Source organism: Trichosurus vulpecula, chromosome 1 (assembly GCF_011100635.1).
Source record: "Trichosurus vulpecula isolate mTriVul1 chromosome 1, mTriVul1.pri, whole genome shotgun sequence".
NCBI classification, from domain to species: domain Eukaryota; kingdom Metazoa; phylum Chordata; class Mammalia; order Diprotodontia; family Phalangeridae; genus Trichosurus; species Trichosurus vulpecula.
Window position 1 is genome coordinate 506,038,857 of NC_050573.1, and position 15,186 is coordinate 506,054,042.

Genomic DNA, 15,186 nt, shown 5'->3' on the forward strand with positions numbered 1-15,186 from the left:
ATTACCCTACCTAAACATATTCTGTTGATTTAAACAAAATCTTAGGACACTTTTAAGGGAAAATTTCTAAGGGACCCTAAGCTTTGCAGAAAAAGTTCTTTTTTTAAAAAAAAATTGCAACCCAACATGTGTACTACAAAACAAAGCTTACTTCTTCCTTCCACTTATGAATATATCTATACTTAAGTGTTATGCCTGTTCTGCTGCTTGCCCTCTTGCATTGACTATTGTCATTTCTGGGTGTCATTGAATACTTATATAATCATTTTAGTTTCCTCTTTCTTGTTTTCTGGACTAAACAGAAGAAAGGAGTTACTAGGGGGCATGTGCAAAAGCATAGAAATCTTTCTTTTATTTGTAACTCGCCCCACTGGATTTAGTAACTACCAAAATAAATATTCAAATTTTTAAAAACCCATTACATATAACTATAAACTGCAAATTACTCAATATTTTTAAAAATGCATATGTTAGCCTTGAAATGGTGTGTGGGATGGAAAAAATGGACTATTACCTTTCCTTCTGAGCTCTTTCTGTGTGTGCCTTTTTGTGGAGGGGGGGTTGGGCAAGAGGGTGGGATTTTGTAGTAGCTTAGAAATTCTCCCTTTTCCAAAATTTTGCATGAAAAATAGAGTAGGGCTGTTGAAAATGCAGTTGATAAAATTTGAGAAAAAATTTTGTAGCTTTTTATTTTCTGAAGGTGCAATTCCAAGGTCTGTTACTGTTTGCCCTGTGAAAAGTATATGTTATCCTTTAATTAAAATATTACTGATAGAAGAGATTATGATGGACAGAAACAGTAATTTAGGAGTTACTTTAAAATGCTGTAGAGTTGGCTTAAAAAAAAAAAGAAGTTCCATAGCAGGAAATAGTTGTTTTTTTTTTTAAAGAAAAACATAGAGAACATGGTCTTTTCTCTTTATTTTGTCTTGTGGATTTTATTTTAAAGCCAGGCCTTTAGGAAAGAGTAGGTATACTAAAAATTCCTTCAAAGTATTTTACTTGCACCAACTGCACACCGGTGTTGGAGCCTATTTTATTCTTGACAGTATGCAAAATATATTTTTATATATTTTTCCAACTAATATTGAAATATTTTTTTTAAATAAGCACCAATTTCTAAATATACTACTTAATGTTTTAATAGTACTCTTCTGAAAGGACGAATAACAAAATACATAAAAATTAATATATTCAACTAAACAGGATGATTTATTTATTAATTCTTTGCCTAAGGAATGATTTTTTTTTTGTTTTAGGACATCTAAGCTCCTCTTCCATATATCCAGTATGCAGCGCGCCCTATTTATTGGCAACATCATGTTCAGATAAAAAAGTGAGATTCTGGAGATGCAGAGTAACATCTGTAGAGACTGCCACTTCAGAAAATACTGCGAAAAGTAATCTTGAGTACATTTGGGAAGAATGGCCTTTACTCATTGAGGATGGACTTCCTAGTAGCAGTGTTGTAACTATTCCTGGCAGGCCAATAGAAGTTAGCTGTGCACACACAAATCGTTTAGCTGTAGCCTACAAGCAGACTACATCTAATGGTAGATCTTCTCAAGACTTTATGATGCATGTAAGTATTTTTGAATGTGAGTCTACAGGAGGTTCATTTTGGATCCTTGAACAGACAATTCATTTAGAGGAATTAAGTGCAATGTTGGACTCTGGTATTAGTATTGATAGCAATTTAGTGGCCTACAATAAACAAGAGGTTTACTTATCTAGTAAAGAGAATATCATGCCATATACAAAGCATTTAGTTCACTTAGACTGGATGTCTAGAGAAGATGGTTCTCATATACTTACCGTAGGAATTGGATCAAAGCTCTTTATGTATGGACAACTGGCTGGCAGAGTTCAGGAACAAACTGGTAAAGAAGGCTTGGCATTCCCGCTATGGGAGAACACTAAAGTTTTGTCCCAGTCTAAGTTTGTTCTACTTCGGTGTGTCGATTTGGTTTCTTCAGTGGAAGGATCACCACCTTTTCCTGTTTCTTTATCTTGGGTACGTGATGGCATCCTTGTGGTAGGAATGGATTGCGAGATGCATGTTTATTCCCAGTGGCAGCCACCTCCTAAACAAGAGCCTGTGATCACAGGCTCATATGATGGAAGCACTCCATCTATCATAAGTTTAATGAAACCGAGTAATTCATCAGGGTCTGGTTTACACCCACCAAAGAAAACATTAACTCGCTCCATGACTAGTCTTGCACAGAAAATTTGTGGAAAGAAAACTGCATTTGATCTTGATATGGACATGGAAGATTCAGGCCTTTTTGAAGCAGCTCATGCACTCTCGCCAACTTTACCTCAATATCATCCCTTACAGCTTTTAGAACTTATGGATCTTGGTAAAGTGCGTAGGGCTAAGGCCATTTTATCCCATCTTGTTAAATGCATTGCAGGAGAAGTTGTGGCTTTGAATGAAGCAGTATCCAATCATGAACGCCGACTTAGATCTCTTACCATTAGCGCAAGTGGGAGTACCACAAGAGATTCTCCAACATTCAATAAAACTGAAAATACGGACTATACAGAAATAGATTCAGTACCCCCTCTCCCTTTATATGCTTTACTTGCTGCAGATGATGATAGCCCTTATTCTTCATCTTCAGAGAAATCCGGTAATTGTAATCACTTAAACAAAACAAGTCAATTACATGATGAAAGTTACAATGAGCTTTTTCAGACATCAACAATAACTACTGATGATATTCATATCTTTGAGACAGAAGAAGAAAATACAAAGCCCAAGGTTATTGATCTTTCTCAGTACAGTCCAACTTACTTTGGTCCTGAACATGCCCAAGTTCTTTCAGGCCACTTACTTCATTCTAGCTTACCAGGTCTCAACCGGATGGAACAGATGTCTTTGATGGCCTTAGCTGATACTATTGCAACTACAAGTACTGATATTGGTGAAAGCAGAGACAGAAACCAAGGTAAAAATAAGTTGTGTTTTATGTTTAAGGAATTTAGATGGCACAGTGGATAGAGCACTGGACATTGAGTCAGGAAGGCTTGAGTTCAAATGTGACCTCAGAGACTTACTAGTTCTGAGACAACTAGTTAAGTGACTGGTCAAGTCACATAACCTTTGTCTGCCTTTTGAATCCTTATATGTAAAATAGGGATAATACCTCAACAATTCACAGTTTTGTTGTGAAAATAAAATGAAATAATATTTGTAAAGAGCCTTGCAAATCTTAACACACTGTGAACATACTAGTTCCTGTCATTATTATATATTTTATTACTTAAATTTTTTTTCTTTAAAGTTTTACAATAGCTTAAAATTCAAAAAATGTTGACCATTTCTGAGCAGTGCTTTCCCAACAAATTTTACTATGGAAAGCATTTTAAGATTTGAAATATTTTGAAAAACTCATTGTCATCAAAATGATATGAAATCATGGATTTTACCCCCACTCCCAGATAAAAAGGAGCCTAGGGATTTTTTTTTCAACAAAATAGAAGCAATTATGGTTGGCCTTATATTCAGTGCTAGAGGTTGACCTCATAGGACATCCAGTGTATCTCTAATTTTATAAATGAGAAAGGTGAGGTGTAGAGAAGCGTTGCCCAAAGTCATGTAGATGGCAGAGATATGAACCTGTGTCCTCTAACTGTGGAGTCAGTGATCTTTCCACTGTACCAGTTGTTTTTATTTTGGAGGGAGGGGTGGTTAAGGAGGGAGGAGAAAAAAAAACCCTGATGATACATAAAAGTACTACACAAGTAATTTTATATTTAATATTGCAGAGGAAATACTGTCACTGACATCTATATTTTCCTTCCAGAATCTTTGTTCTTGTAGGACAAAAGAGTTTGGGAAAACACTTAGAGAAAAAGTAATTGATGTAAATATTTAATTTTTAGCTCTCTGTTTTCATTTTCTCCTCCATGAAGATGTCATATTGGCAACAGAGAGATTACACTAGTCACAAAGTCAGACCTAAATTTGAGTTCTATTACTGTGTTTGATCCTGGTCAAGACATTTAATGTTTTGGTACCTTAGTTTTCTTATCTATTACTGCTCACAGAGGAGTTATGAGGACACCTAAGTAATCTTTTTATATGATAATTTATATGATAAGCTTTAGATCCCTCAACTACAGTTCATTAAAGATAGATTTGAGTTACAACTCCAAAATTTACCAATTATCTGATAGTGAGGAAGTAATTTCATTTCTCTGAGTCTCAGTTTCCTTCCACTTTGGGGTAATTGTGGAGAAAGTGTTTTGTTAATGCTAAGGATGGTGTAAGACTTAAATTTGTGAAGCACTTTTGTTACAACAACCCTAACAGATGGTGGGGTAATTATTATCCTCATTTTATAAGTGATAAACCCGAAGCTCAAAGAGATTTGTTATTGGCCCATGATAATGTCCCCTGAGTTCAAGTCCAAGGCTCTGTAATGCCCCTCAAATATGTATAATTATGAACTACATTAAATACTATATACCATGAAGAAATACCTAACAATTTTCCTTGTTTACAAAAAAGATCAAGCATGCCAATATAATTAAATAAGTTGCCTATGTAACAACATCTTGTTTTCCATAATGAGAAATTTCTTCATTTTTGCTTTATTTTGTACTTCACACTTTATTTCTTTAATTTGACAAAGTGTTTCAATGTCTTTTTCTTATATGCATAGTATCCTATAGTTAGGCTCATCATTATAGGTACTGTTTTCTATGCCAGCTACATAATGAATGGAATTGTTTTCTAGCTTTATTCCAATGAAAATAAGTAAGAGTATATTTTTTATTCATAGGTGGAGAAACTCTTGATGAATGTGGCTTAAAATTTCTTTTGGCAGTTCGCCTTCATACTTTTCTCACAACCTCTCTTCCACCTGTCTATCGAGCACAACTCCTTCACCAAGGTAATTTTGTAGCTTACTTAAATGGATATAATATGTTTAAATGAGAAACTTGGCTTACCTATTTAGAGTAATGATGACATGGTTATTTGGACATACCTTAAGTATGGAGTAATTTTATGAAAGATAGTTTCTTCAAGATTTGTTTCTAGAATAGGAATTTTTATAGATAGAGGGCCAACTTTGAAGTTGGGATGACCTGAGTTCAAGTCTTCCTTATGATAGTACTAGCTGCATGACCACATGGGAAAGTCACTTAACCCAATATCTCAGAGAAGTTCCAGGGCAGGTGCCAGTCTGCTCTAATGAAAGGAGTTTTCAAATTGAGAGTTTCTTTGTGTCAGTGAAATCATAGGTCCTTTCCCAGGTTCTCCCAGTTTTCCCTCCTCCCTCTAGTAAATCAATGTGAGATGGAAGTTTTGTTTTTAACACTGAGAATTACAATGTTACATTTCTTTTCCTGTTCTCAGGTCTCTCTACTAGTCATTTTGCCTGGGCATTTCATTCAGTAGCAGAAGAAGAGCTACTGAATATGCTACCTGCCATGCAGAAAAATGATCCCACGTGGTCAGAACTAAGAGCTATGGGTGTAGGGTGGTGGGTTCGAAACACTCGAGTCTTACGCAGGTGCATAGAAAAGGTAAATATTAGTAATGTAGTGTAAAAATGAACTATTATGCTAACAAGTACTTTTTAGTCATCTGCATTTTATAAAAAGCTATGAATTAGCACTTTAGAGCTAATTTGAGTTTATGTTAAAAGCTTATGCTAAATGAATAAATGCTAATAAATACTAATTCTTTTGTCAACAGACTATAAGCTTTGGCTTATTCTTCATATGGTGGTCATAGCTTTGCATTGATTACCTATACTCTCCCAGTCCTCTTGAATCTGTGACGTACTTTTGTAAAGGATCTGGTTGGGATTTGGGTACAGTCCTAAATAGTCTAAGAGAGGAAGGCTTAACTGGTATAGCTAGATGAACTCATTCTTTTTAACCACCCCACAGAGTTGTAATTTTATCAGTATGGAGAACTTCCTTTACTAAAACTAATTATAGACCCTCTAGAATTTGTAAAGTTGTTAGGGCAAAAAATATTCCTCACCTCTCTGAGGTAATGCTAGTGTTGGTTCGCAGAGGAGAAGCATGAAATCTATCACTACAAAACATTTCCAGCTTTGTAGGATCTGCCAGAGCTTACATTATGTTGTCATAGACTTCTAGAGCCCCAGTGTACCTGCCTGTCTTTGTTGAAGTAGAACTTTAATGTAAAATCATAATCTTGAAATAAGAAAAAAAAATTAGAAGTTATAGAAAGTGTAGTTAACTACTCTAACCGCAGAAAGACTTTACAACAGGGATTGGATTTCGTAGTCAGATGTTTAAGTTTGAAATGATAGGAAGGAGTAAGTGAAGAAAGCTCCAGCCTCAGTCCTAGAGGAACTGGGGCTGGGTTAGAGAATGAGAGTTGAGGGAGGGAACCAGGGCAGTAAATCATAAGTGGAATGGAATAATTTCTGAGGATTTTTTGCTGTTTACTGACTCCAGAGTTCTGAGTTAGGGCTGAATTTGCAAAGATTAAAAGGATGCAGGGTCAGGGTGCCAAATGGGATCAAGAAATAACACATGGTGTCTTAGAGCCTTATCCTACTAAAAGAATAGATTATTTTCCTTCAAGTTCATTAGGTTATAGGAGAACTGCAGCATGAATAGTGTCCTTTCTCATTCATAGAAGCACGATACATCCTTGGGTTGTTTTTTTGGGGGAGGTTTGGTTTTTTTTTTTTGCTTTTTATCTTTATATTAATTCAATCATTTAAAAATATATTTTGCTAGAAAAACTTCGTCAAAAGTTTTTCAAAAGCATTATTCGGAGTTAGGACTATCTTGAATCAGTATGATGATTAAACATGAAGTTAGGACACAATGAGGCACCAATGGACCAGAAAATGCAGTAAAGAGAATTTAGTAATCCCTGGTCAAATTAAAATAAAATACAACTTCCTCTAGATTCACTGTGGCAAATAACAGTAAAAACGCATCTTCATACTTTTAGGGCCATGGGAATTCCATTACAATCTCTGACACCTGTTCAGCCTTTAGGGGTAGTAAGCCTTTCATGCCTTGGCTGCAAGGAATCTAAGAAGACTCTATCCCTTAAGGACTAATCCAGCTTTTATAAAACAGTTGCTACTCCAGCCACCCATTATTTATCTCTTTATGGTTCCTCTTTCCTTTCTCTACTCCAAAAGATCCAGTTCAATTTAATAAACATTGAATACTCTTAGGCATGATTTTCCTATTTTCTAAGTATACAATGCTCTTTGATTTCAAAAAATCAAATGAATATAATTTATATAAAAATGAAATCTTTTTTTCTCTAACATCATTCTTAGAACACTCATTGATATTTTATTAGAATATCCTATCCTATCTTATGCCATCCTATCCCATCTAAGTTATCTTATCCTTTAAACAAACTGAACTAAAAATACATAGCTAGTGCACACTACAAATAGAAAGCATTAGGACATGTTTTCTTACTTCAGAAAATATATTTTTCTAAGTGAATATATGAAACGTAAACAAGTATTAAACTATGGTTTTTGATTACAGATAGCTAAAGCAGCTTTTTATAGGAAGAATGATCCATTAGATGCTGCCATTTTCTACCTTGCAATGAAGAAGAAGGCTGTGATATGGGGATTATACAGGTATGGCAGAAAATTGGGTTTTTTAATTGAAAGCATTTAATAAACACTGAAATGTACTTGGCAAAGAACTGCATTTTTTTTCCCCTTTGGTGTAGTTTTATGGCCATGTTTAGAAAAACATCTACTGACTTTTTTCCTTTCACTTGGAAATTGACATTTAATTTCAATGTCCATATTGACAAAGCTTTAATAATGCAATAACATGGCTGTGGTTTTTTTTCACAAATTTATAAATAGCAGAAGAAATTACATTGCTTTGTTAGGAGTATCATTCATTGGATTAATTTAGGAGAAATTTCTTAAGCAGTCATCCTTCTACTTGATTTCTTAAGTACACTCTGTAATTTAGCTAATAAGCAAAAAATGTCAAGGCTAATGCTGGGATATGAATGGTGCTCTATCCCTACATTTTAGTTTACTTTTAGTTCCACCAGAAAAAATACAAGGTTTAATCTATCCCCAGATCATTAGGAGTTGAAGTAAATTCTGGGCAGTCAGAATGGATGGACTGTTAGGACTCTATTGGAGCAACCTTGGAACCAATTTAGTCACTAAATTTCCCGAGGCTGCTTTGAGGTATTTAAAGTAAGTTGACCCTCACTGTGTCATTAGTAATAGTCTTCACAAAAGCAGGAAAAAGATATCCTTTAAAGTACAAATTGTGAAGATAATGGAGAAGGCAGTATAATTCCATGGAGAATTTTTTTAGATTTTCAGGTAGTTTTAGTGATGGGCTTTTAAAAATCATTTGTTAGACTTCGATGAGAAGGTACTGTAATTAATATTTTAATTTTTTATTTAAAGATTATATATCATTGTGTTATATGGCAAGAAATTATTGTTGGCTACTTATTGCTTTAGAACTATTTCCTAGGCTGGAACTAATTCCTCAGAAAAGTTCTGATTCTCAGATTTTCTTCATGTTTTTTTCTTTAGATCTCAGAAAGATACCAAGATGACACAGTTTTTTGGACATAATTTTGCAGATGACAGATGGCGTAAGGCAGCATTAAAGAATGCCTTTTCTTTGCTAGGCAAACAAAGATTTGAACATTCTGCTGCATTTTTTCTTCTGGCTGGTCGCCTGAAAGATGCAGTTGAGGTAATTATTGAAATATATATATATTTGAATATATTTCTGCATATAAACAAACATAAAACAATTTGTGATCGGAATAGCTTTTAAAACATTTTATTTGTGAGGCTACTTCAATTTCTAATTTAATTTTTATTTCAAGTTATATGTTATGCTTAAGATCTAGAGTATTGCAACTAAAAACTTCTATAGAGAAGTAAAAAATCTCTACAGGCATTTAAGCATCTACAAAGCACTGTACCAAGAGTTGAAAGTGGTTAAAAAAAAATCAAGTGAGACACAGTCATAAATCTCATGGAGGCAATATAGCATCATGTCTTGAATATTGTGGGTGCTTAATAAATATTTGTTGAATTAATAGGTTGATTACACATATCACTAATGTTAAATAAAAAATGGGACTTGTATCAGAAAGCTACAAAAATAGCACTATACCATCTCTGGGAAAAAATTAGGAAGGCTTGGTACAGAAGGTGGCATTTGAAATGGGCTCCAGAACATAGACAGGAATTCAGTAGGCATGTGAAGGAAGGTTATATAGGAGGAGAGTAGAATATAGGGCATTACAGTCAAAGAGAATAGTGCTAGCAGAGTTGTGGAGCCAGGCAAGTAGAGAATGTGTGCAGAAAATGACAAAGTAGTATGTACTGGCCAAAGGATAGATATACTATTGTGACATGTAAGACTGCCCCTGTGATTTCATGGAGAAAAGTAACTCCCAGATGAATAAATTGCTTCTGTCAGTTTAAGTCCTCACCTTCTCTGAAATTTAGGCCACTAAGAGAGCATTAAGAGGTTAAATTACTTACCCTGGGTCACACAGCCAGCATGTGTCAGAGGTAGGACTATTAACTCTCTGTGTACTTTGCATGCTGTTGTTACATAATATAAGGCTACAAATAAGGTTTCACAGGATTGTGGAAGACTTGAATTCCAAGTTTGAACTTTACGTAGTATTAGGCCCTGAAGATTTTTTTTTAGCTGAAGAGTGACATTACTAGATGATGTTATAATAAAGATTAATCTGGCCTTAATGTGAAGTCTGGATTTGGATGGGGAAGGAAAATGAAGGCAAGAAGACCTATGTGGAGGCAGTAGCTACATATATACTATGGTACTGGTAGCAGTAATAATGGAGAAGTGGAATATAAATACAAGAAATTGTTATGGATATGAGATATTCTAGAAGCAGAATGCACAGGATTTTTGAACTGGGTATAAAAGGTGAAGGGTTGAGTATTTCAAATGTAGTTTACTTGGTAAACTTTGGTATTGCTAAGCAAAATTGTAAAGTCAGAAGTTAGAAAGAATCTTGTTTAGGAAAAAGTTGATGTAGTGTTGAGTTTGAAGTACCAAGTAGACATTACTTTAGCTAGTTATAGAAAGGGATCGGGACCTAGGGAAGAATTCAGGTCATCATCAGCAAACTGGAAGTCATTTGCAATGAATTAATAACAAAACCAAGGGAGTATGTGGTAGTACTGAAGGAACTGGGAGAGAAGAAAAGAGATCTGAGGATAGAACTTTAGTAAAGCCAAGAAGAATCCAAGAGAAGGATCCTTTAGAGCAGGGATCCTCGAACTCTGATCCAAGAGTCAAATCTATCTGTATAGCCAGCAACTAAGAATGGTCTTTATATTTTTAATAGAGCAGAACTTTATTTTAAAATGTAAAATTCTAGTTCACATGGTACAAAAACAATGGGCAATGGCTCTAGTTTGTGAACTCTTGCCTAGGGACTCAAAAGAAGAGCCAATGGAAGCATCCTTTGGCTTCTGAAGCCAAAGGAAGAAGAGAATATATAGGGAGAGAGGGCGATCAGCAATTTCATACACTGTTGAGAAGTCAAAGAGGATATGAGGGGGAAAAACAAAGTCACTGATGACTTTGAAGAGAACAATTTCAGAAGAGCGGTGCTAAGATTATAGAGACTAAAGACAAATTGCACTAATTTCCTTAAGAATATGCAGCAGAGCCTTAAACAAAATGCAACAGGGCAGATTATTTTTGCCTGTCTCTATGAAGAGCAAAAACTAATTCTAATGGGAGCAGGTATTTATTTCAGACTTTCAACTAATTTATCGACATATTTTTCTCTTTTAGTATGTTTTGATCAGTAATGTCTAAATAACCAGTTTACTTCTTATGTTTTTAAACTTTTTTTAACCATTTTTGGGGGCAGGATTAATAGAGAATAAGATATTGTAACCCAACATTTATGACTTTTTGCAAGGAGGTTCGTATGAATTAAAAGTGAATTCTACATTCAAACCCCTCATCATTAATAAACTTAGATAGTCCAGAAACACTCATTGCTTACTGGGAGAGGCCTTCATTTTATAGAGTGGATCAAAATATGTACCTTATAAACTCATGCCTATAAAAGTTGTTTCAAATCTGTTTTAAGGAGACACATGACCTCAGAAGCCATCCTAGTGCAAATCACACCTAAATTGGAATCCCTTTTAAAACTTACCCAACAAATGGTCAACTGGCTTTTGCTTGAAGAGCTCCAGAGAGGGAAAAGTTCTCTAGCTTCCAAGGTTACACATTCTGTATTTGGACAGCTCTGATTTTTAGGAATTTTTTTCCTTTCCTTAAATCTAAATTTGCAATTTTTACCAGTTGGCCTTGGCTTGTCCTTTTAAACTAAAAAAAAACAAACAAACACCCAGTTGATTTTCTCCCTAGGACATCTCTTCTATAGGTTAAAGACCCCACTTTCCTTCTTCTAACCTATATATATCCAGAACTTAAATCCGTTTACCCATCCTGCTTGCCTTCCTTCTGGATATTGACTGGCTTATCAATGTTCTTACTAGAACGTTGTATCAAGAACTGAAATTCCAGATTTCCCTAGGTTGGTTAGTTTTATCAGTTACAAATATATGACCCTGACAAGTTGTATTTAGTATTATTCTTAATTTTCAAATCTTTTTTCTTACTAGTTTCTAGAAGCTTAGTATCTAGTATACTTTTAGACATAAGAGAATCTGTTCTTTAGGGTTAGAAGTAACAAAACATGGCTTTATTTCTAGGTTTGTCTGGAAAAATTGAATGATGTTCAGTTGGCTTTGGTAATAGCAAGACTTTATGAATCTGAATTTGACACATCTGCAACATACAAATCTATATTGCATAAAAAAGTTTTGGGAATCGATTCTTCAGTCAAAGAACGCCATTCAGTGAACATGAATGTACATGGTGATCCTTTCCTTCGGAGTATGGCATACTGGATCTTGGAAGACTATAGCAGGGCTCTAGATACATTAATAAAACAGCCCTTGAGAGAGGAAGAAGGTAATATAAGATTATGGTTTGTAATTGTGAATTTTATATGTGTAAACACTGCGCTAAAGGTCTGTAAAACCTGATTGCTAGTTTTCTAGAATCTTCCAGCCTAGTTCAAGATAAGACCTGTATACAATGTATATGTCTTTGAATGTTTGTTGTGTGTAGGTAATCAAATGTTTTAGAAAACATTAGCCCATATTTAATGATGTACTTAATAATATTTCCAGTTAGTCATTGCTGCTTGGAAAAAGTGGCAAATTGGTACAAGAGATGGAGTCAGTTTACCATTTCCATTGCTCTGAGACTGAATTACAGAGAAGTTAATATAAAGTAGATACAAAGTAAATTTTGGAGGAAAGAACACTGGCCAGTCAGGATAGACTTCCCTTACAAAGTAGCATTTGAATTAAGATTTGAAGGAAATGAGAGTTCCTAGAGGTAGATTTCAGTGGAGAGCGCCTTCCAGGCATGAGGAAACACAGGGGTGGCATGTGTGCAATTAAAAACGAATAATTCAATATGATACAGAGTGTGTGGAGAGTGTTAAATAAACAGACTGTCAGGGAAATAATCTGATACTTCTGCTCTAAGAAAATTAATGAAATTATGATGAACCAAAATTCACATTCTTGAAATAAGTACCAGTTAAGCCCCTCTCTATGAACTGCCTCTAGCACAATCTCTTAGAAATAACCTAGAAGTTGTTTTTTATTTTTATTATCCATTTCTATTTCATCTCTACTTTCTTGTTACTCTTTAGAGAAAACATTTTTATTTTACTTTTGTTGGTTTCTTCAATGTCCATTTTGCCCTTCCCTACTCCTCCCCTGAAGCAAGTGATGAGGTAGATTTTGGAAGGTTTGCATTTATTTTTATACAAGGTCTCAAAATAGGGGTGATGGGGAAGATAACGTATAGCTTTTTTTTTTTTTCCCAACCTCCAGTTTCTCATTGTACCTTTTTCTGGCTTTTCACCAGGTAGATAGATGGGTAATCATGGGCTACTCTGTGTGTGTGTGTGTGTGTGTGTGTGTGTGTGTGTGTGAGAGAGAGAGAGAGAGAGAGAGAGAGAGAGAGAGAAGGAATTTGTGATATGGGCAATGCTGGTTTGGTATTCTGCCAATATAACTACTAAGCAAAAGTGTATTGATTTGCTTCAGCAAATCCTGCTATAAATTTTTTTTTAACCTGTATTTTCACAGATCAGCTACTGAAGTATATGTAGATTGAGAAAGTTTCTTTGGGTTTTGTATTCATAAATTTGATTTATTTTCAGATCAAGGCATGGCATCTTCCATCTGTAACCCTGCAGTTTTTAATTTCTACAATTACCTCAGGACACATCCACTTTTGCTGAGACGCCATTTTGGTTCTTCTGATGCATCTTCCACACAAATATGCTTAACAGGAGAAAATGGATTAGCAGGAAAAATTAATTTAAGTGAAAGAAGATTGTTTTTCACTACTGCACATGCTCACTTAAAAGCTGGTTGTCCCATGTTAGCTTTAGAGGTATTATCAAAAATGCCTAAAGTCATCAAGAGGACAAAACTTTTTTACAGAACTTGTAGCTTTCCAGATACCAGTAAAGATTGTTCTCCTTCTTCTCCATTAAGGTTGGATACAAAGGATTATAAATCATCTAGTATTGATTGGTCAGAGTGTGTGATAAATGGTTTGCGGTCTTCTTCAGATGGTTTATCAGATAAACAATCAAATTCTACTCTTTCATTTGATTGGAGCCAACCAAGTGTTGTATTCCAGGATGAATCTTTAGACCTAAAGTGGGATAGTGATGATGATGAGGAAAATGAAGACACACCTCTTTCAATGAAAGAACTAAAACCTTCACAGATAAAAGTGAATGAAAAGATAAGTGAAACAAATTCCAGCTACACAAACTCTTTCAGTACAGATGAAAATGATATCTTAAATCCATCAGAGGATATCATTGCTGTACAGTTAAAGTTTAGAGCATGTTTAAAGATTCTTACAATAGAGTTGCGAACATTATCCACTGGCTATGAAGTAGATGGTGGGAAATTGAGGTACCAACTATACCACTGGCTTGAAAAAGAAGTGGTAGCTCTTCAGAAGACTTGTGACTATTGTTCTGATATGGAGGATGTACAGTCTGTATTTAGCGAAAATGTGGATGAAGCTATATTAAATGAAAACACGAAAGATTTATTTGATCAACCAAAAGTTAATCAATTGAGAGATAATTTCCAGAAAAGACGACAATGGCTTTTGAAGTATCAGTCCCTTCTAAGGATGTTCCTTAGTTACTGTATACTGCATGGATCTCATGGTGGTGGCCTTGCCTCTGTGAGAATGGAATTGATTCTACTTTTACAAGAGTCTCAGCAGGTATGTAACTTAATCTATTTTCTGTAAACATGCATGGAAGACAGCTGAATATATTCTCTCTTTGCCTTAAAGGAATACATATTCTTTTTTTTTTTTTTAACTGTGTCATGCTTTGGTATTGTAACATTTGGTATGAAATAATTACATTTCAGTGTCAGTAACCCTAAGGATCTACTGAATATTGATTTCTTACTGTGAATGCCGTGGAAATATGAGAGAAGCCTTAAGTGTTTATCAGCACTGTGGAAGGCAACTTCCATACCATAACAACATTCACACTTGCAGTAATTAAAATGAATGACTCTTTTAAACATCTGTCTATGCAAAATACTTTGCTAGGTGCTGGGGAGATAAAAAGATTAGATAACATGCCTTCTTGGAGCCACATATAGAAAGTTCTAGCAAGAAGTGTTATTTGATGTATAAGAGGTTAAGATTGTTATTTACTGGGATAGAGATCCGTCAGCATTGCGGAAAAAATGGCATTTGGGTTAGATTTTAAAGGATGAGTAGGAATTTAACAGGTAAAGAGAAGGAATGAAGTTATACGTGGAAGTTATATGGGATTCCATGTCTCTTGGGGAGGGAGGGGGGGAGGGAGGGAAGAAAATCTGGAACTCAAAATTATGTAGAACCAAGTGTTGTAAACTAAAAATAAAAATTAAAAAAAAAACTAAAGAGAATGAATGCCCTCTTTTTTGTCTAGAATGCTCTAGAGATAAGGAAGTCCTATACTTTAGCTGGAATATAGATTGTGTGAAGTAAAGTAATGAGACATGGTTGAAAAGTAGTTTGTACCAGGTTGTGGAG

The 15,186-nt window shown here is 34.9% G+C and overlaps 1 protein-coding gene across 3 annotated transcripts in view; it reads left to right on the forward strand.

Moving 5' to 3' along the window:
• DMXL1 (Dmx like 1) overlaps positions 1-15,186 on the forward strand; it is a 146,089-nt gene that overhangs the window by 56,669 nt on the left and 74,234 nt on the right. For all 3 annotated transcript variants that reach the window (XM_036740774.1, XM_036740775.1, XM_036740776.1), the window contains exons 18-24: positions 1,260-2,954; positions 4,794-4,904; positions 5,372-5,541; positions 7,519-7,616; positions 8,553-8,718; positions 11,751-12,012; positions 13,283-14,376. In XM_036740774.1, the coding sequence (XP_036596669.1) occupies positions 1,260-2,954; positions 4,794-4,904; positions 5,372-5,541; positions 7,519-7,616; positions 8,553-8,718; positions 11,751-12,012; positions 13,283-14,376 (3,596 nt within the window). The remainder of the gene's footprint in view (positions 1-1,259; positions 2,955-4,793; positions 4,905-5,371; positions 5,542-7,518; positions 7,617-8,552; positions 8,719-11,750; positions 12,013-13,282; positions 14,377-15,186) is intronic.